The 19,878-nt window shown below is 42.5% G+C and overlaps 1 protein-coding gene across 2 annotated transcripts in view; it reads left to right on the top strand.

The window, feature by feature from the left end:
• The window catches only part of MACROD2 (mono-ADP ribosylhydrolase 2), an 842,575-nt gene extending 834,246 nt beyond the window's left edge, over nucleotides 1–8,329 (top strand). Inside the window, exons 18-19 of one of the 2 annotated variants that reach the window (XM_071582106.1) lie at nucleotides 3,141–3,209; nucleotides 4,971–8,329. In XM_071582106.1, the coding sequence (XP_071438207.1) occupies nucleotides 3,141–3,202 (62 nt within the window). In that variant the 3' untranslated portion in view covers nucleotides 3,203–3,209; nucleotides 4,971–8,329. Of the gene's footprint in view, nucleotides 1–3,140; nucleotides 3,210–4,966 lie in introns of both variants that reach the window. The other variant, XM_071582105.1, reaches the window with a different exon arrangement.
• Nucleotides 8,330–19,878: the final 11,549 nt, after the last annotated feature.

The following is a 19,878-nucleotide window of genomic DNA, read 5'->3' as shown; positions in this document are numbered from 1 at the left end:
TTTTCTTTTGTTTGTTTTATTTTTGCCACCAAAGCTGTGTAGTTTGCTATAGTAGTTGTTCGTTTCCAGCCAGCATTAGGCATATCAAACTCTTCACTCCTTTCACAATGGGGTTGCTCTTTCTCCTTCTTTATTTCAATCCAGTGGAAAGCTGCATCCTGACTTACTGACCCAACAGAAGAAAAGAAAAAGATGAGGGCAGTGTCAAACCTGAAATTTCCCTCTTTTTTTTTTTAAAGCTTGTGCTGACGAATGCACTGTCAGCAACCTGACCTTCACGTGGTTCCCCAAAGCTATATAAAAGCACAACCTCAACAGCTAACACCCTCATGCTTTTATTTATGGTGTTAGTGTAATATCCAAGAAACAAGTTATCTGTCAAGGAAAGAGCTGCATGTGTTTCATCACTGCGCTGTGGGTCGAGGTGGATGGTTTTCTTTCTAGGCAATGTGGAGTTAGTTATAGCTGAATGTGCTATAACTATGTGGATGCAAGGGGCGTGCATTGTTTAGGAAGTGACTGAAGGAATAGTTATAGTTTGCAAGAAAAAGCCTGACCAAGTTCCTATTCAAATCAAGACAGTAATATTTTGATGTCATCTGCCATCCAGGTCTACAGCATAATATCCTGGGGGTGGGGAGATGCACTCGTTCTCTCGCAGACGACTCTAAACTTGGCTCTCCAGTCTCCTGTCTGCCTGTCTTCTCTACTTACATGCTGTGCTGTAACTCCTGGCTAGCTGACCTTTAAGCACGTAGCTTTCTTGCTGGGATGAGGAGGGACGCTGCATATCCCCCAGGTCAGCAGCAACTGCTGTGCTGTGATGGATGGGAACTATTTGCTGGGTTGTTTCTTCTTCTCTTGGGGTCATCGTCCCTGGTCATCACTTGAGAGCTGCTCATTTTGGCCCCCAACAGGCCAAAATTTAAGAGAAAGCACGCATTTCCATTGCATGGAGATGTTCATTTCTGGCACAAAAAGCCCTGCATGAAGGTGCAGAAGGAGGTGCAGGTAAAACTGAATTTAGGAGACATGGACCTCCTTGAAGTCCAGGTGCTTTGCTGAGCTGCTGGTTGACGTAGCATATTATGGGAGGTGCCACAAGACTGGTAAAGCAAGTTATCAGTATAACACCTCTAAAAACCTTGTTTAGCAGGGAGAAGGCCAGTTTTGGCTTGGGTGTAGAGCACTCAGGGCTAATGATGCCATTCTGACACCACCTCCTACTTGGAGGCACCAAAGGCTGCGAGTCACATCCCCCCTTACCCGGTGACAGCTCTTCTGTCTGCTCTTGCAGTCTGTGCTTCACTCATTGTGAAGGTCAGTAATAACTATGACCCCAGTCATGGGGAAGAAAACTGGAATCCTTTCTTGAACATGCAACATGCAATTTAAGGTTTCTGTACAGCACATGCTAATAGGGAAGAAGGGTTATGGTAATCCAGGGAGAGCTTATTTCAATTAGAGAATTACACAATACTTTGCTAAGTTACAGAAACAGTCACTGTTCTATTATCTCAGGGATTTACATGAGAGGAAGAGAGAAACAAAGGGTTTCAACATGAATTGATAATATTCATCTTAAAGTCCATCTTTGTCTTGGAACCGGAGGCAGGTAATCAGTATGGTTGAACATCAACACCCTTGTTGTCTGTAGTGATGGGATTTTTGTCTCAGCCTCTGTTGACCACATTTTACTGTTTAAGTTTGTCAGTTTTCTTGGTTTTGGAAGTTGAATTTCAGAACCCGACAATTGCTGTGTTATTTTCTGGCTAAACAGAGAGGATTGTGTAGGTGGCCTCATAGTGACATCTGTTGGGGTTAACTCAGTGGTCTGTAGAAACTTATCCTTCAGTCAGATCTTCCTATGTCTACCAGAGCTGCTGCTAAGAGCTGAGCTTAGTAATACGTAGGAAAAGGTTCGTCTGGGATGCTGATAGAGCCTAACCACTGGTTTCAAATCCAGATTTATTTTGCAGGAGGTCTTTGTAAAACGTGAGTGAAGGCTGATGGTATTTTCAGCAAAGGCAGCCAGTGAAGCTGGCCAGCATAATGAGGCAGGGAGAGGCTGTAGCTGTCAGTCTGCAGCTACACTGAGTGATTTATTAAGCATCCTGTCTTTGCTGTGCAAATGTGGATAAAGAACACAACTTTGCGATGCGCATCAGAGCGCCATAATCAGGAGTGGATACTTTTCTTATTATTCATCACATACATCCAGGAAGCCATTACAGTATCTGTTCTGCATATGGATGATGAATAATTTACAAATAATTCATCAAAATCCTAACCAGGTGTATTGACATGGTATTGATTCAGAAAAGAGATCATGCTGCCTTGCGGGAAGTAGCATCGTTATTGATTTTTGGCTTTTTTCCCCCTCCCCTCTCCCATTTTTCCTTAGTTTCCAAATCTCCCTTCAGATTTGAGGTTTTTCCCTGTCACCCATGTCAAATGACTCATAATCTGCTGTTGATACCACAACACACAGCAAGGTTAAAGAAAGAAAAAAAAGTTCTTAATACAATGTCTTCATTCAAATTCATAGCAGAACAAATACTAGATACTAATCTTAAAAATGCAGGTGCTGAGGTACTTATGTTTAGCCCAGATATGGCCAATCACACCTGCCATACTTTAGATGATATTTTTTACAAAGGTCACAGTGAAATGAGTTTAAGCCTTCTATTTAAAATATTATTGTAGTAATTTTAAATAAAAATAAGGTTGGTTTTGTAAATGGATAGTATGCCAGCAAACTGTTATGTGTAGAAGTATAATGACATTGCCTCTGGATCCTCCCCTAGGTTCCAGCAAAGAAACAGAGGAGAGGCATTGAGATCTTGATCTGGGCACCTTGGTTGGGTGCCAAAGCCAGACTGGATGGATGTGGGTAAAAGGGAAAATCTAGAGCCAGAGAATTGCATTTCTAGTGATGCTAAAACCTTGCAGGACTGTTTGTCAGGGTCTCCATGGAACTGCAGGTCAGAATGGTTGCCTTAAGAGACCTTTTTGATGGCAAAAGAGACTTCTTTAATTCATTAAATGTCTCCTTTGGGTCAGAAGTGGTTATTATTCCATGTGTTAAACTTATCAAATATCACGAATAGAGTTTGCTGACTGTCTTGGTTTTTTTTCAGCTGAAATGAATAGTCAAGTTGAAAATATAAATGATCCTATGGAAACAGAGCGGAAAGCTTAAGTAACAGGTAAGACCTTCATGACTATTTTTCCTCTCCTATTTTCCAGTCAGTTTCTGTTTGAAAACTTGCTTTAAAAATTACTTGAAGTTAGAATTTACCAAAAAAATTAAAAAAAAAAGGAAAACAATACAAAGGAAAAGAAATTGTGTAATATGGCCCATATTACATCAAAAAAAGCAAATACCCAGGCAAAACAGCGCTGAGATAAGGAACAGAAGAGTAACTGAGAGAACAATTTTTGGCATTGCTTAGGAAAATGACAGATAATTCATACTGGTTGGAACTGAGCTCACTTCTGTCCGAGCTGTATTCTGGCAACAACAGGTTCACGTCACGAGGGGTTTGTTGCCCTTGGCTCTCCAATGCCTAACGTCACTTGTAGCAGTACCACTGAAAAAGAAGGCAAAGTTAGAAAGCTGCCTTCTGGAGCTTTGTTTTTGTTTTATACACTAAATGATGGTGCTGTGGCTGCAGCAGGCAGTGGTGGTTGTTGCGGCAGAGTCTGTCATAAACAGCACTGCCCTTAGAGAAAAATGAATAATTTGCTGGGAAGTGAAACATCCAAGGCTCATCCCCAGTTAAAAGAAGCATTTTCCAATTCTCCCTTAGAATTAGTCTTTAGTGCACATTGCTTCCTTTGCTGTAGGGTTGTCGAGGAATACCAATATCATCGACAGCAAGATGCTCTGTTTACACTTGTAATGGGGTTTCATGTAGCTCAAGAGCAAATATAGCGGCTGTACAAGAGCAGCAGCCATTTACAGAGATTTAAATCACAGAGATCTAAAATACAAGGTCTTATTACTGAGCCTGGCCCTTGATCCTTGTCAGCATATAGGCAATGTGCTGCCGTTCTGTCAGAGTGACAAATAGCCCTGACGGGGTCCCTGGTAAAAAGTACTGAAGTAAAAATAGGATGCACCCTCACTACTAAAATAGTGTCCACAACTCTTCCTTACCCTCCTCTAGCTTCTGGTTATATGTTGTTCATTGAAAAAAGAGGAGGAACTAATGAAACCCTCACTGTTACAAATACATGGAAAGGTTAATACCCTTCCTCAGTTTAACAAAATGTATTTGATGATTATTACAGCTTTCATGTGGCCCTTAAGAAGTCTGTGTTTCATGCTGCATTTTCCCATAGAAATGAATATCTGAAAATGTTCAAGGCCAAAGTAATTTTTGCTCACAGATTAGCAATTAATTAATAAATTTCTTCACTTCCACTGCAAAACCTGTTTCTGCAGGCACCCTTCTGAAGCAAAGGGACCCAATTCAGGGTGCACCATGTGTCTCCCAGCATTTCAATGGGATGCACAGGATTAGAAGCAGGCATTGAATTCATTGCATCTCTCTATCAAAATCTCCCAACCCCACTGCTGCTGTTTTAATTTCAAGGAGCAAGTCCCCAGGGAGGATTAAACTTCAGAGGATCTCACAAGGGTCTTCTGGAGCCAAGGAGATCCCTTTGCTTACTATGTTTAGCACTTTAATGTGTTGTTTTTAGCACCAAAGGACCCATCAGAGCTGGGGTTCTGTGATATCAAGCTGGGTACCATGGTGCAATGGAAAACCCAGAAACCATGATAAGCACAGTCAATAAACTCATCAAATAATAGTGGCTATTATCTATAAGCTGTGTGACACATACACACGTGACAGAAACTGTAGGCATCTGTGCTGGAGACATGAGACCTGGGTTCTGTGCAGATATTTGAAATTTTGCCTTTTCTTTTCCTCTTCTCTCCGCCGCTGTGGCAAAGGAAGGATGCAGGAGAGGAGAGACCCGAGGAAATGCGACGGGCAGGCGCTGACATCCTACAGCATCATTCTTGGCAGAAAAGAGCACACAGAGATGCTCCACGGGTTGGGAGGGAGGGAGCTTTGGGGGAATGACTCTTTGCTTTAATTTCTCTTTGTTCTTCATTGCATTTTGTTCTGTAAGCCTGTTGGAAAGAATCATAACTTCCCAGTTCTAACAATGTTTTGCAGTTATCCTTGCAATTACAACAGTTTCTTCTGAACTTGAGTCCCTGTCTTATATTGGGTCTCTTTTTCTCCTGCATCATATCATCAGTAGCCTATTTCCAGGCCCATCCCTATTCTAGCATCTTTATCTTCTTTCCCATGAGCAGCCTATGCTGTGCCATGTCCCTACATGTGAATAGCACACATGGCCTCAAACTGCCGGCACCCCAAATCCATCCTGCTTTTTTCCAGTTAGCTCTGCACATCCCAAAACCAGTGCCGTAAGTATGACCTTTGGGTACAGGTAGGCAACAGACATTTCCTCAGTCCTGCAGATGCTCTGCATTCGAGGCATCTTTAAATACAGCTCTTGGCTTTAACAGCTTCACACTGTACCTTGTGTGAGCCCTCATTAGATTTTCCACTGCATATGCATGATTTTTTTTCTTTTTTTTTAAAGCAATTAAGAGTTATTTGGATAAGAATGTCTCACCATATGTCAATTGTTCTGCCAGCAAATGCTGCGCTGAAATTTGTAGAAAACTAACAAAAGGGTTGCACATACATTTCCCAACTGTGCTGTAACCAAAACCAATGGACAATACACCGGATGGAAGAGCACACAACCCATGTCCAGGGTAGGATGTGCTACTGACTGTATTTTAAAATGCTGCTAAGAATAATTTGATCATTTTGAGCAAATTAACTGATTCTAATTTGATCATTATAAGCAAAATAGTTGATTGTGGGGTTTTTTTCTTCACCCAAAGTACGCATGAATCCCAAAATATGTATCTAAAATCTGGCCAAAGAAAAAAAATGAAAATAAAGTAAAAACCAAGGTAAGATGTATCTCTGTCTTCCCGTGATGTGGGTTCATGCCAGCTAGAGTAGTTTTGATGATAAATCATGTGCTGGTGTGCCCCAATGCACCAACACAGGCTACGGCAGTCGGTGGCTGCCATTAATTCAAAAGGGTGTCAAGGAGAAACAAGGATTACAAAGGAAAATCAGAAAAGCCCCAGATTTCACCTGGACAGTAAAGGCCCTAGAAAAGCAGCCCCCCATTTCTCTCTCTTTGTGGGCCTCCAGTATGTTTGCTTGAGGTGGAATCAGAAGAGTATTTCCCTGTGCCAGCTCCAGTTGGTTTGTTCACCCAGCTGACACTGGCACCAGAGAGGATCTCGAGGAGTTTCTTCATCATCTGGTTGTCCTGGAGGTCAGTGGGTGCATAATTCTGAATGGGGTCTATTGTGGAAGGAGCAAATGAGCAGATGTAAGCCTGTGATTTGGGCTGATAACCTTGCTAAGTTTACCTAAATTTGCTAAGGACTTTCTGTGGCCCTTGTTCTCTCTCAGTGCCCTTGAAGGGATTCCTTGAGGTGCCTCTGCTGCTTTTCTTTCCCATCCTTGGGGTCATGCTTGACAGAACATGTCTTCTGGGATGTGGGCTTTTTTTCCCCTGCAGTTCCTTCACCTGGTTTTCAGCAGTTTTGCAGTGAGAGGCCTTGTGGGCAGTACCTCTACATGGTGCACATCCATCCTGTATGTTTCTGTTTATTTTCCATACTGGGTCATTTTGATTGAAGCAGGCTGTCATAATAGGTGGGTCAGAAATGGATAAACACCGCGGGAGGATAGTATAACTGCCATAACTTCAGTCAACACAGTATCCAGTCCTCTGAATATAGTTCTGTACCTGTTTCCATTGTGCTTGCCCATGGACAACATGAACAGGGGTGTTAGCTGCCATTAGCCACCTATTAGATGTCCCTCTTCCATTGCCAGCCTTGGTTTTAGCAAGGGAGCCAAAGGAATAGCTCCACAGGAGGCTGTTGAGGTGTGATGGTTCAGAAGGAGACAAAGACTCCTTGAACGCCTTGTGAAGACTGACTGCTAGTTAAAGAAAAAAAATTAACTGCAAAGATGTATCACATTTAGACACCCTCTAACCCCTGACAGTAATTTCATTGTGCTTTTCCTTTAACCTTGATCCTCTGACAGCAGTGAGTCTTTGCAACCACAAACCATTTGGCCAAGGATGCGGCGGCAAAGCGTGAAGTGTAAAGTGAGGAAATGCAGGAATTGATTAAGTCCTTACTGGACAATTTGCAGCCATGTCTGTGTCTGTCTTTCTTTGTGTGGGTTTTTGGTTTGAGTTGTTGGAGCTTTTCACCACTCATAAAGTCAGTATAGTTTGGCAGTGTGAGTTCTGAGCTGCGTTTGTAGTCGTGGTTGAAGCCATGCCCCTCTGTTGTTCTTGCTGGAGCTGCAGAAAGGCAGGGAGCTGGTTCTGTGGAAGAGCAAGCATCAGATGGAGAATCGCCCCACTGGGATTTATGTCAAGGATTTTGGTTTAAATCCAAAATGCATTTGCAAGAGGTGGCACAAAGGGAGTAGGAGCCCTTGGGTGCTGATGTTTGCATTCAAAGTATGAGGCTCTGCTTGCTCGTTGTTTCTCCTGTGTCTGAAAGTGCTCATCCCTACCATTAGACACGACATTCCTCGGGCTGGTGAGTGCTCCCATGATGAATGAGTTTGTTTCCATCCAAAGGCAACGCTTGAGACATAGTCTGTAATAATGGGTCACACATTCACTGCAGCTAATTGTCAATCTTTCTATAAAGCACTGAGAAAGCCTTTCTGTGAATTAACATTGTTCTGCTTTAGGCATTTGAATGAAATTATATTTAAAAAAGAAAAAAAAAAGAGTTTTTCTCTATATGCAGTGCATGCTGGCTTTGCTTTTAAAATTGCAAACTTTAACAGAGTATGTGGATCTATTTTCTCGGGGAATAGGGATTTTTACCATGATTCATCCAGGATTTGCCTTACCCTGACATTTCTGATATAATATAAAGTTTAAAAAATATAAAAATTATAAAAGGTAGTTTTCTTGACCAAAAAAATTAAAAAGTTTTTACTTCAATGCAAAGAAATGTAGACTGTTGCTTGCAAAATGTCTTCTAATAGATGGTCTAGCAGCTATATGGGTTAACACATGCCTTTTCTGTTACTTTGTCATTTACATGCTGAATTTGTCTGCCATGTTATTTTTCCTTTTGTCTGTGCCACTCATTGGAAAACGTAAAGAACCGATTCCTTCATACCACCATGTGAAAGCCAAATGTCAATAAAGCTTGTCCTGAAAACATGGCGATGCTGCTCCTGTGTTTATTCCCTCCTCACTGTGGTGATGGTGCAGCATTTTGGTTGTCAGTGAAGGTCATTTTGGTTTGGATGGACCATCACCGGTGTGTGCAGCTGGATCATCATTTAAATTTATCATTCACTTTATGGTGGAGTCTTGTGAGAACAGGATACCTTGAGATGAGGGGGATTACTGGACTCCATCACCAAGAGGTAAGGAGAGGGATTTTACAGCTCAGAGGGGAAAAGTCTCTCTGTCGGTCCCATTGCTGCACCAAAGATATTACAGAACCCATCCTGGCATCTACTGTCTGTCAAAGAATACTCCATGTATATGCAATCCACAGGTACAATAGAAAATTGTGTATGTTAGATGTTATCTGCCCTTTCTGCCATCATTAATTCCAGAAACAGATAGGTAGAAGATACTGCAAAAATCATAAAGGTGGCTTTTTAGTCTGTTAACACCAGCATGGATGAAAATGTGTGTACAGATCCTGCCTTATTGTGCTCCAAGGCCAAGGATTTGTCACTAACTGCAGCTGCAAGGCTGGCTCTGTGGTTTCAAAGCTTTCCAACAAATGGACTCCCTCTCTGAAAATTAACTTTTTCTTGTACACAACCTTTGGACTCCTGAATGGAAGAGAGCAAGGCACAGGAGACATGTGATAGGAGCGAATGGCTTCCTTTTTGCTGTATGTATGGTCTTAGTAGCAGCGAGCCAACCTCAAGGTGAGACAGACCAGAAGGGAAGGTGTCCAGGTGGTGGATTTGTTCCTGGGGAAGTCTTTTGTGGAGCTGATAACATTGGATGTCACTCTAAGACAACAGAAACAGAGGCCTAGATACTAATTTTTTACTGAGTTCTCTTTTAGGATTTCCATGTGAACCTCCTCTGAGGGTTATGCTCATGCTTCATATTGGCTTTGATTCCTTCCCCCAGCCCCCCTCACACATCTGCTTCCAAAGGAGTCATTATGACCTCAGTCTGTCTTGTAAGGTGAAAACTGTGCTTTGGGATTTTAAGTTGCCTTGGGGTTGGGCTTTTCTTTACTTTTTTTTTTTTAAAACAGAAGTAAAATTGTCCAGAGACATTTAAATATCCTAATTTCTCATTCCACTAGAATTATCTGCAACCCCTTAAAGTAAATGGCAAACCACTATTAATTGCTTCAGAATTCACTGATAAAACATTTATCATAATGAATTCCTTCAGAATAAAAAAAAAAGGGGGGGGGGGGGAAGAGGAATAAAAAGGATTCCCAATGAAAACACAGCTGGTGTAGGAGGTACTTGGGGAAGCTGCTCCATCTGGTGGCAGCTCAGGGCTTGTAGCTTGGGGGGGCACTTCCCATTGCATGACTTCGCTGAGATTTTTCCTCCAGTTCAAAGCTGCTGAGCATCACCCTCTCCATAGTAGAAGAACATACTATGTGCACTTGGTTGATGCTGGAAAACAGGTGTAGCATTTGCCACTGGAGGCATCTCACCTATATACAATGCCACCAAGATCAAGACTGGTTTTCACCAGAAAGAAAGGGTGTTCAGCACTGTTAAGAAAAGCTCCCCCTGTCCCTTAGAAATGGTGCTTAGGTAATAGGAATGCTCACATAAAAGGGCAAGGAGGCCAAATCCAATGAGAACTACTTTGGTGTCACAGAGTAGCACAATGTAGGCAAGGATGGAACATCTTTTATTAATATTTTTCAGTGTAAGTCTGGGAAGCAGTGCTGCCACTATATATTGCAGAGGCCAAAGAGCCAGTTTGCTCCGTGCCATGTACTTCCCACTCCTACTCATTTCACACCAACTCCCAAGCACCTGCTTCCTGAAAGTGCCCTTAGGGATGGGAAATGTAAGCCTAAACTTCAATTTTTTTTTTTTTTTTAGCTTTACCCCAACAAGGCAGGAAATTAGTGTAGAAATAAAAGTGGAAACAGAGAACAGATCAAATCACAAAACACGTGAAACAAGCAGCAAAGATCCACAAACCCAGAAGCAAACCAAAGGGCATCCTAAAATGAAAACTCCCTTCTCTGCCATATGACTCACAGCACCTCCACACCAGAGCAGGGTGTGTATTTATTTTTTTCACAGGAAAGGCTAAACTGAAGAGACCAATTAGCACTTTCCCCCAGTCAAAGCCATTTGGATGGGGAGGGGTTTGCCTTCTGAATGGTGAGCACCCAAAGTGCTGCCTCTGTGCTGGGACAGGTGGTGCCTGAACAGACCCAAGGACTGTGCTGAACCTTTGCACCACAAGAACACCTTGGCCTGGGAAGGATCCAGACCAAGCAAAGGATCCATCAAGACAAAGAGGCACCTTCTGCCCCACCCTCACCTCTGGCCTTCTAGTTTAATGCATTTAGATAGATACACATTTATGTAAGACAATTAGTTTAACGTGCATGATTTAGAAAGTATATACTGTCTCATGGAAAACATTGCATGCATATATTCTGTATTTATCTATCTTATGATGTGTAGTTAATGTGTTTGAGACCATGTAGTGTGTATTAGTAAACACTGTACATGTCCTACATCTAATTTGATTAAACTGTGTACTGTACAGAAAATGTGTTGGATAAGACTTGGTTTTATACATTGTAAACACAAGTAAAAACTGCACTATAAAGTAAATATTTACATACAATGTACTGTATATTATGTAAACTAAACACTCCAGCTACCTTCTACTGTGGAGATAATAAATACCAGCAATCTACTACAACTACTGTGTTTTAGACCACATATTCTTGATAACCATATACTATTTAATAGTCAATATGTATGTAACTACTTATACTCCAACACAATAGTGGTATGTTATGTAGCATAAATGTAACTGCACACAACAGGACAGTCAATGTCATGTAGTTTATAATCCCTATGCTATAATCTGATAAGTGTAATACTGCTATGTATCATTATATTGGTATCATACCATATTAAGACTGATCTCATACTACTTTGTCTAATAAATTTCATTAGCAAGATACATTACACAATGATATATGAGCTATAAAAAAGCTTACACTACACATACTATTTAGTATGAACATATTACATGTTTATACCATACAATACAGCAGTAATTATATAGTTCTTAGTATATGAAATACATTGTATGTTGCATGTCTCTATGGCACATGAATTATGTCCTTGTAGACTTTTTCTGTAGTATATCCATTTAATAAAATTAAAAAAAAATTCTGTATAAAATGTCTTATGTAACATCTACGATCTCTCTACGAATACTTCCCTATTTATATATGCAATCCACATGTATCTTATAGACTATACAGTGTACACTAAATATTATTAAGGAATTTTTTGTCAGAACAGTATTATTAGATGATATATGGCATAGCTATATAATACAGCGTGTGCTGCATGAGAACAGGAATCAGAGAAACTTCACAGACTCCTGTTTGTTATTTCTATCATGATCTAAAGACAGAAACTGAAGTTTTAAAAACCATGATAACAAGCAGCACTTCTGAGTGTTGTTGTTTTGTTGTTGTTTCCAGTCAAGCCTGCTGACAAATGTAAAAGATTAAAAGTAGAATTTAATTTAAAAACCAACAAAATAAAATCTGCAATCCCCTCTGGTTTTACCCTGCCATACAGAGCAAGTCTGACAAAACCTGTGATACAGGAAAAACAGTCTGACAAAGCTGCACACTTATTTCTTCTCCTGATGCAAAGGGGGCCCTGGAGTGTGTTTTGGTTTGTTTTTTCCCCTTGGCTGTATTAGACTTGGGGGCAGCTAAAATTCTTTAGCCTGTTAGGCACTGCAGCAGCTCTGGAGCTCAAGCCAGCCAGCCTCTAACTCCATTACAGTGCCAAAGGCTCTGAAACAACATCCCTCGTCCAAAATTCAGGCCAAAGGTTCAGCAGGAGGCTGGAGAATTGGAGTGGGAGGCAGATAGGGATAGCTGTGTGCCTGGGATGGGGAGGGGATGGTGGACTTCTGACAGTGGCAGACAGACATTGATCCAGATATGGAGAGCACATGGCAGCCCCAGCAGTGTGACCCCAAAGAAAGAAGAAAAAAAATGAAAAAAAAAAGAAAAAAGAAATCAAAGTGCTTTTCATTACCAGTTAGCCAAAAAGAGATCTGGAGCTGTGAGCAATGAAAATGCCTCCTGCTGTTTTAGCCTGGCTGTGGATGGAGAGAACAGGACGAAGATTAATCATTTCTTCCTTTGCTTCAACAAAATTATCCAGCAATTTCTTCTGCTGGTGAAGACAACCTGCTAGACCCTCTCTGCAATGAGTGACCTTTTGTGTGTCAAGCAAGGGAGACACTATAATTGAAATTATTTTTGCTAAAGCTCTGATTTGCATTGCTGAACTCCTGGGAAAGAGAGACTTAGAAAAGGGTTATGGTTTCAGGCTTGGTACCCTAAGTCACAAGTCCCCAAAAATGTCAAAAAGGATTGTAGTGCCACAGTGTTCAAGCCAGTATGAAAAGAGACAAAAGTCCATGTTGCAGACATTCAGTTGGCATAACCCAACACTTGTCTGTCTACAGCCATCTCAAACATAAACCAACAACTTAAAAACCAACCTTAAACCAACCACTTGTTTCCGTGAAGCTGCATCACCTCACACTGAAAAAATAGACCCCACCCTGTCTTTTGATTTTCCTGATTCTGCCTTTACAGTCTGTAATGCGGGGCATTCCAGGGGCATGAAAAATCCAGAAAACATGTGGGGTCAGGAGCAACCCTTGATCCCATAAAACCATAAATAAAGATGTTTGGAGTAGTGTCAATCATTAAATAAATCAAAGGCACCCTTGTTAGGGACAGGTCAAGCACAAGTAGGTGTCCCTGGCACCTGTGAAAAGGTACATGTTCATGCAAGACTGCAGAAAGCAGAGATACCGGGATTTGCAGCCCTGGGACTAAAGAAAGAGCAACAGAGTTGGGAAAGGAGCACAGGACATGATAAGCACCAGTTCTAGTGACCCAGCATCACTCCCCCAGCCTTCCCATGAGCCTCAACACAGCAGAGCTAAGAGGGGAGCAGCAAACAGCAGTCCCAAAATCTGGCTGAAATGGTGACCTCAGCATACACATCAGTGCAGAGCCTGATAAGGGAGGAGGCTGAGTTGCCTCCCTCCAGCACAGGTGGGGTTGGGAACGATGGGAACAAAGAAAACAAGACAAGGGCAGGATTTCAGGGAGGTGATGTTTTTTGCCTCCCCACTTCTTACACACAAAAATCTAAACAAGCAAGAAGTATATGACTGTATACTTTGACACTCCTTATTTTCACATAAAACCACCAAAATTTGAAGGTATTTAGCTTAAGTCATGTTAAGCTCTTGTCCTCCCTGCTTCCTTGGAGCAGTCAGTGCCATAGGCTCAGTATGCCTTCACAAAGGATGTGATGTCTTTGTTTGAATTTTGTTTCCCACCTGGTTTGATATCTGTACCTTGGGCCAAATTCATCATTGTTGTGATACTGAAGAGGTTTTTGATTTTTTCATTTTTATAGATTTTAGAAGTACTTGTAACTGTAGTAAAAGGCAAATTTAATGTGTTAATATTTCTAGAAGCTTAAGTTCAATGTTTATACATGCTAACCTCTGCCATATATCAGTAGCTCAAATTCTTATAGTTGTTTAGACTCTCTTCAAAGCAGAAAACTGAAGACTATCAGAAAAGCCTGCAGAATGAAAAATAAACATAAGCCAACAACCTTGGGTCTAAGAACACTGGAAAACCTCCAAGTCCTATGTGTGCTGCGGAAGAGGAAAATGATGAAGACAGGGTCCCACTGACCCCTAACTCAAATCCTGAGGAGGTGTGACCAGGGGCAGGATGGGGCTGGACTGAGAGATGTGTGATCTGGGGATTGAGTGGACCATATTAAAAAAACCATAGAAATCAGTGTTCAGAGCATGTCAATATGTATTCCTGTGGGCCCTAGGCCTGATATTAAAGGACTCTCACTTTTTGTCTTATCCCACACTAACTTGACTCAGATTCTTGATTTGTTGGGTCTCTCATAGCATCAGTTGTCAGGGGGGAGAAGGACTTGAAAATATCTTATTTATTCCTTGGGGTGAGGCATCTTATGGACTGCAAGCATGAGAGGAGACACAAAGAGGAGAAGGAAAAACAAATACAAATCATACCAACACACACAGTGGCTGAAAATTACAGCCTGGATGTCAACCTTTGAACTTAGCACAGATTGATGTGCTGGGCACAAAACAGAGCTGTGGTCTGTCAAGCAAGTCTACCACATGCCCTTGGATATAAAAAAGCATAAATTTCAGGAGAAGGTAAAAACCTTTATATAGATAGTTAGCAAGAGAGGTGAAAACTGGAGAAGAGCTCGGCTGGTGGTCAGTCTCCTTTCCCCTGGCACACCATGTGTTCTCCTCTGGTCACTGCTGCTGCCACTCATCCAGACAAGCAGCAAAGCACCAGGAAGGGGGAAGCACTCATGTCTTGGCTTTAACATATTCCCTACAGCTGAAGGTCACACCAGGCACTTCTCTTCAGTAAACTGCTCTAAGTGCTTGGCAGGCACATCTACAAGATGTCATGGTTTAAAGCCAGCCAGTCACTAAGCACCATGTAGCCACCCTCTCACTCCCCCAGCAGTGGGATGGGGGAGAGAATTGGAAGGGTAAAAGTGAGAAAACTTGTGGGTTGAGATAAAGACAGTTTGATAGGGAAAGCAAAATCTGCACATGCAAGCAAAGCAAAACAAGGAATTCATTCACTGTTTCCCATGGACAGGCAAGTGGTCAGCCATTCCTGGGAAAGCAGGGCTCCATTACATGTAATATTACTTAAGAAGACAAACAGCAAACTACAAACACCATCCCCCCCACTTCTTCCTCCCACTTTATATGCTGAGCATGATGCCAGGTCGTCTGGAACATCCCTTTGGTCAGATGGGATCAGCTGTCCCATCTGCGTCTCCTCCCAACTTCTTGTGCACCCTCAGTCACCTTATCAGCAATATGAGAAGCACAAGGGGCCTTGATGCTATACAAGCACTGCTCAGCAATAACAAAAACTTATTATCAACACTGTTGATGATTTTCAGCACAAATCCAAAACAGATCCCTATTAGCCACCATCAAGAAAATTAACTCTACCCCAGCCAAAACCAGCACTCAAGAGCACCATCAATGCAGTGTTAAAATGAATCACGAGTGAGAGCCAGAGCAGGGGGACTCCACTGCTCCAAGCCCCATATCAGCTCTCTGGAAGGGCCAGAATGCTCTGGGCTGTGCTGACATGAGCAAGAAGCAGGGCTGGCTACAGAGACCATCACTAGTTTGCCCATGACTCCTGCAGGGCTCCCTGAAGCACCTCTCCTCACAGCAGCCTGGGTGAGCTCACATATGAGCAGCCAGGTGTCTCCTGTAGCTACGCCACAGCATCCCTTCTTCATTACTTCTGCTCCTCCTGTTTCTAACAACCAGCAGCTTGTCTAGAAAGAAAGGAACCTTTGTACCTGATGCCCAGGTGGAGGAATAAATATGCAACTTAGGTGACCAGGACCACAATTCTCTCACCCTCAAATCACACACAGGTTCTTTCCTCTATCTCCCTCCATCTTTGGGAAAAGAATCAAGTTTGTAAACTGCTCAGAGAAGTCACATTTTCTGAGGAATGGGTTTGAGGCCTTTTACTTCAGACACTTTACTAGAAGTCTAACATCCATCTGTGGACACACAAAGCTGCACAAACACCTCCCACACCCCCACAGCACTTATTACATGCTACTCTAACTGGCCTTAACACCCACAACCCACTAAAAATCAGCCACACCACACTTACCTGAGGCTGGCAGGAGATGAAGCATCAACACAGTTCCCACAGCAGCTCTCAGTCTAGCTCACCAAGACAGAACTGTTCTCCCAGGCTAATGTCCTCCTCCAAAGCCGTACTAGAACAGACACAACCCAAACTTGCACTTCCACTGCCTCACTCAGCTGTGGCCACTTAGCCCCACCCTGCCCTGCCAGGTGCTACTCATTTTAGGGAACTGCTTGCACCTGTGGGGCATGAGCTCTCCCAGCAGAAACAGGCGAGGGGTTGAGGTTTAGGTTTTCCCTACTCTTGGGAGGAAGATGTTATCTTTATGGCATTACTCAGCAGCAACCAGAACAAAAATGATTCAAACATGTTCAGCAGGGAAGGTTGGAGGAGTATCCATGGGGTCAAGAGATCTCAGGCTCCTTCAGAAATGTCTCATTGCTTCAGGAAGGGCATGAAATCCTGCAGGAACTGCAGGGAACTCCCCCAAACCCTGCCAGATTATACTGAATGGGTGCCCACAGAGGATGGGTTTGGCCTTTGAGGGAGAAGGCAGAACCAATGGATGGAGATCTCAGTACCGTCTGCTGCCATGGCCAAGGGCAGTCAGGGTTGTGAAAAGCAGAGTTAGGGTTGGAATTACATGCCAGATCTCACTGATCCATAATAGCCTATGGCAGCCTTTGTATCTCTCACAAGAAAACAAAGAACAAAAATGAAAAAAAAAAAAAACAAAAAACCTGTTGTTTGGCAAATACATTGTTAAGTATGTATCTAAAATAAATATTTTAAAAGTTCATGCCAAAGAATTGCACCTGAGACTTGCAAAGCCAAGTGCATTAGCAGAGTAGAAAGGGGAAAAAAGATACTAAAATTATTATGGCTTTCTTTGAGTGGCTCCGCTTAAAAGAAGATTAAAAATAAAGATATACCGAAAAAACCCTCTTGACTCTAACTTCTGTTAGAGTCCATCTGCTGCTTACTTAACCTATCCCAGCATGTGCTGGGAAACCATAGTGGCAGTGCCACTGTAGGGGATTACTTGACCAAAGTGACAGGATGGCTTTTTCATCCCTAGGATGGACCCAGACATTCCCACAGCATTCCTGACTGCACCTCCTCCTCCCGCCTTCCTCTCCCCCATGGTTTCCTGGTCTCACAATGGACACATTACCTCCAGCCAGGAGCATCTTAGCTTTGAGTCCCCTTGATTCACAGCAGCTTCCATCTGCAGCTCAACCTCCTCAGGTCACCCTCCAGGCTATGGTCAGCAGCAGCCCAGGACATCAGACAAGACAGGCATCCATCTATCTCATCCTTTGAGTTAGATTTTGCTGCCATAGAATCACAGAATCAATTGGGTTGGAAAAGACCTCTGAGATCATCAAGTCCAACCCTTGGTCCAACTCCACTCCATTTACCAGATCATGGCACTCGGCGCCACGGCCAATCTCAGCTGAAAAACCTCCAGGGATGGGGAATTCACCACCTCTCTGGGCAGCCCATTCCAATGCCTGATTACTCTCTCTGCAAAGAATTTTTTTCTAATCTCCAACTTAAATTTCCCCTGGCAGAGCTTGAACCTGTGCCCCCTTGTCCTATTGCTGAGTGCCTGGGAGAAGACTTCAGATCATGGGACAAAAGAATACGTGGGAGGACTGGGATTCTTTAGGAAGGGAACCTGAAATTGCTGTCCCAGAGCAGCAAGGAACTCCTTATTCCTGAGAATCACAATATTGGAGTCCCTTTTACTGCTCCTACTGTATCACTCATGAAAGCTGACAGCCTCTAGCCACTTCTCAGGCATGTGTCTGAGTATTTCATACACTCAAGAGGGAATACTTGACCTTGAAGGGTGAGGGTGTGCAAGGAGCGGTACAGGCAGGTTTCATGTCCCAGCATACAAATGCCAGCTCTCAGGAGGAGTGCAGGAGGAGGTGCTTTATTTATTGCCTGGCTTTTGACACGCTTCAAATTTATTTATTTATTTTTATTCTCATGATTTTGCGTTAAACTTTTCTTTTTTTTTTTCCCAGGAGCGCCGAGGGACCTGGGTAGGATTAAGAAGGGATGTGTCACAGAACAAACATGTCTTGGGCCCGTCCCCCATCTGCCATCCTCTATAGCACCACAGAATCACTGGTACAGGTCTATATGACCTTGCAAGACATTCCCAACCCCATCACACCAAACACATTTGACTACATTTATTCCACTTTTCCCATATCCTAAATTTACTTATCCCAAATTACCAACACGTGCTCCTTTTGTTCCTGTATTTGGGTTGCACAAAGGTGAGGTGGGTGGCACTCTGACAAAACATGTGAGAAATAAGTTAAAAAAATAAACCCCAACCACTGAGAGGGGAATTTGGCACCATGGGATGAAGCCGTGCATGGAGTTAATTTTTATCCTGGTTCCCTCATTGTGCCTTCCCACAGCTTTTCCTCCAGGACAGGGTAGGGGAAAATTGGATAGCTGATTTTGTTAGTGTCAAACTTCATTACTGAAAGCAGATGACAGGAAGGGTAGCTTAATTGTTTTAATTTGCCTAGTAATTTATCAAACAATTGGCTCCTCATTGTGCAGGGGTCCCTCATTTCCTACCTCCCTTGGCGCTGGTGCCCACACAGGGGCTCTTTTCCCACCTGTGAGCCTGCATGTCCTCAGCTCATCTCCCATCCTCTTGCCCTGGTTTGCCCTCCACCTCCACTTTATTTATTTTATTTTATTTTATTTTATTTTATTTTATTATTTTATTTTATTTTATTTTACTTTATTTTACTTTACTTTATTTTACTAATTCTATTTTATTTTATAGTTTGGTTTCTTTTATTTATTTAATTTCATTTTTTGTTTTGTTTTATTTATTTTATTTTTTAAAATTTATTTTCATTTAATTTTATTTTACTCCATTTTATTTTATTTTATTCTATTCTATTTTATTTACATGAATCACGTTAGCCAGTTCATGAACTCCATGAACTGGGAAGGAATGCTCCTACCACAATAATTTCTTTTGACACAGAGCAAAAGGAAGATGCAGACAGGTTGCAGTTACTCCACTGGAAGGTCTATACCATTGCATGCCCCTGCATTGACGAAAGGCTCCCAGAGAGTTAAGTCACAATCAAGCTGACATTGGAGATGCCCTGGCACAGTTGGACTGTTTCCACCTGACATGGGATTACATCTGCAGAGGGAAAAAAATGCATTCTGGAGCTGATTCCTGAGGAGTTTTCAGTCCAACAGATATCAAGATTGAGCCTTTCCCTGTGACATGTGGTCCAGGAGGGAGAACAGCTGCCCACCCAACACCAGCAGAGAAACATCCCCCCAGTCACCGTGGGGGAGCTGAAAACAAATGGCATGAGCAAATGTGGCAAAACATTTTAACATTAATAAATATGGCCAAGCTACAGAGAAGATTCACTTGGAAATAATTCATGAGGGTCCAGGGAGACTTTCAGCTATTTGGTCTGAACCTGGGGAATATGCCTCAGAAAGCACACTGGCAATGGGATGGCGTGGTGGGACTTCACAGTACTGCCCCCAGGAGCTGCGAGCACCTTCCAGCCTTATGGAGGATGCCCTTTTTCTGTGCTGGGTGATTTATCTCCTTGCCCCAGGGTAAGAAAAACCCATTTGTGTGCTTTGGTGCTTCTGGAAGGGAAAGGAAACATTTTCAAACTGCGTAAAGCCAGAGAATTTGCAGGCAGTTACTGAGCCTGCAGAGCCTGCGCTCCAGTGTGCTGTGCCAG

The sequence above is a fragment of the Pithys albifrons genome, chromosome 2, assembly GCF_047495875.1.
Source record: "Pithys albifrons albifrons isolate INPA30051 chromosome 2, PitAlb_v1, whole genome shotgun sequence".
NCBI lineage: Eukaryota > Metazoa > Chordata > Aves > Passeriformes > Thamnophilidae > Pithys > Pithys albifrons.
The sequence above is the reverse complement of the archived record's forward strand: the minus strand, read 5'-3'. Positions and strand labels throughout refer to the sequence as shown.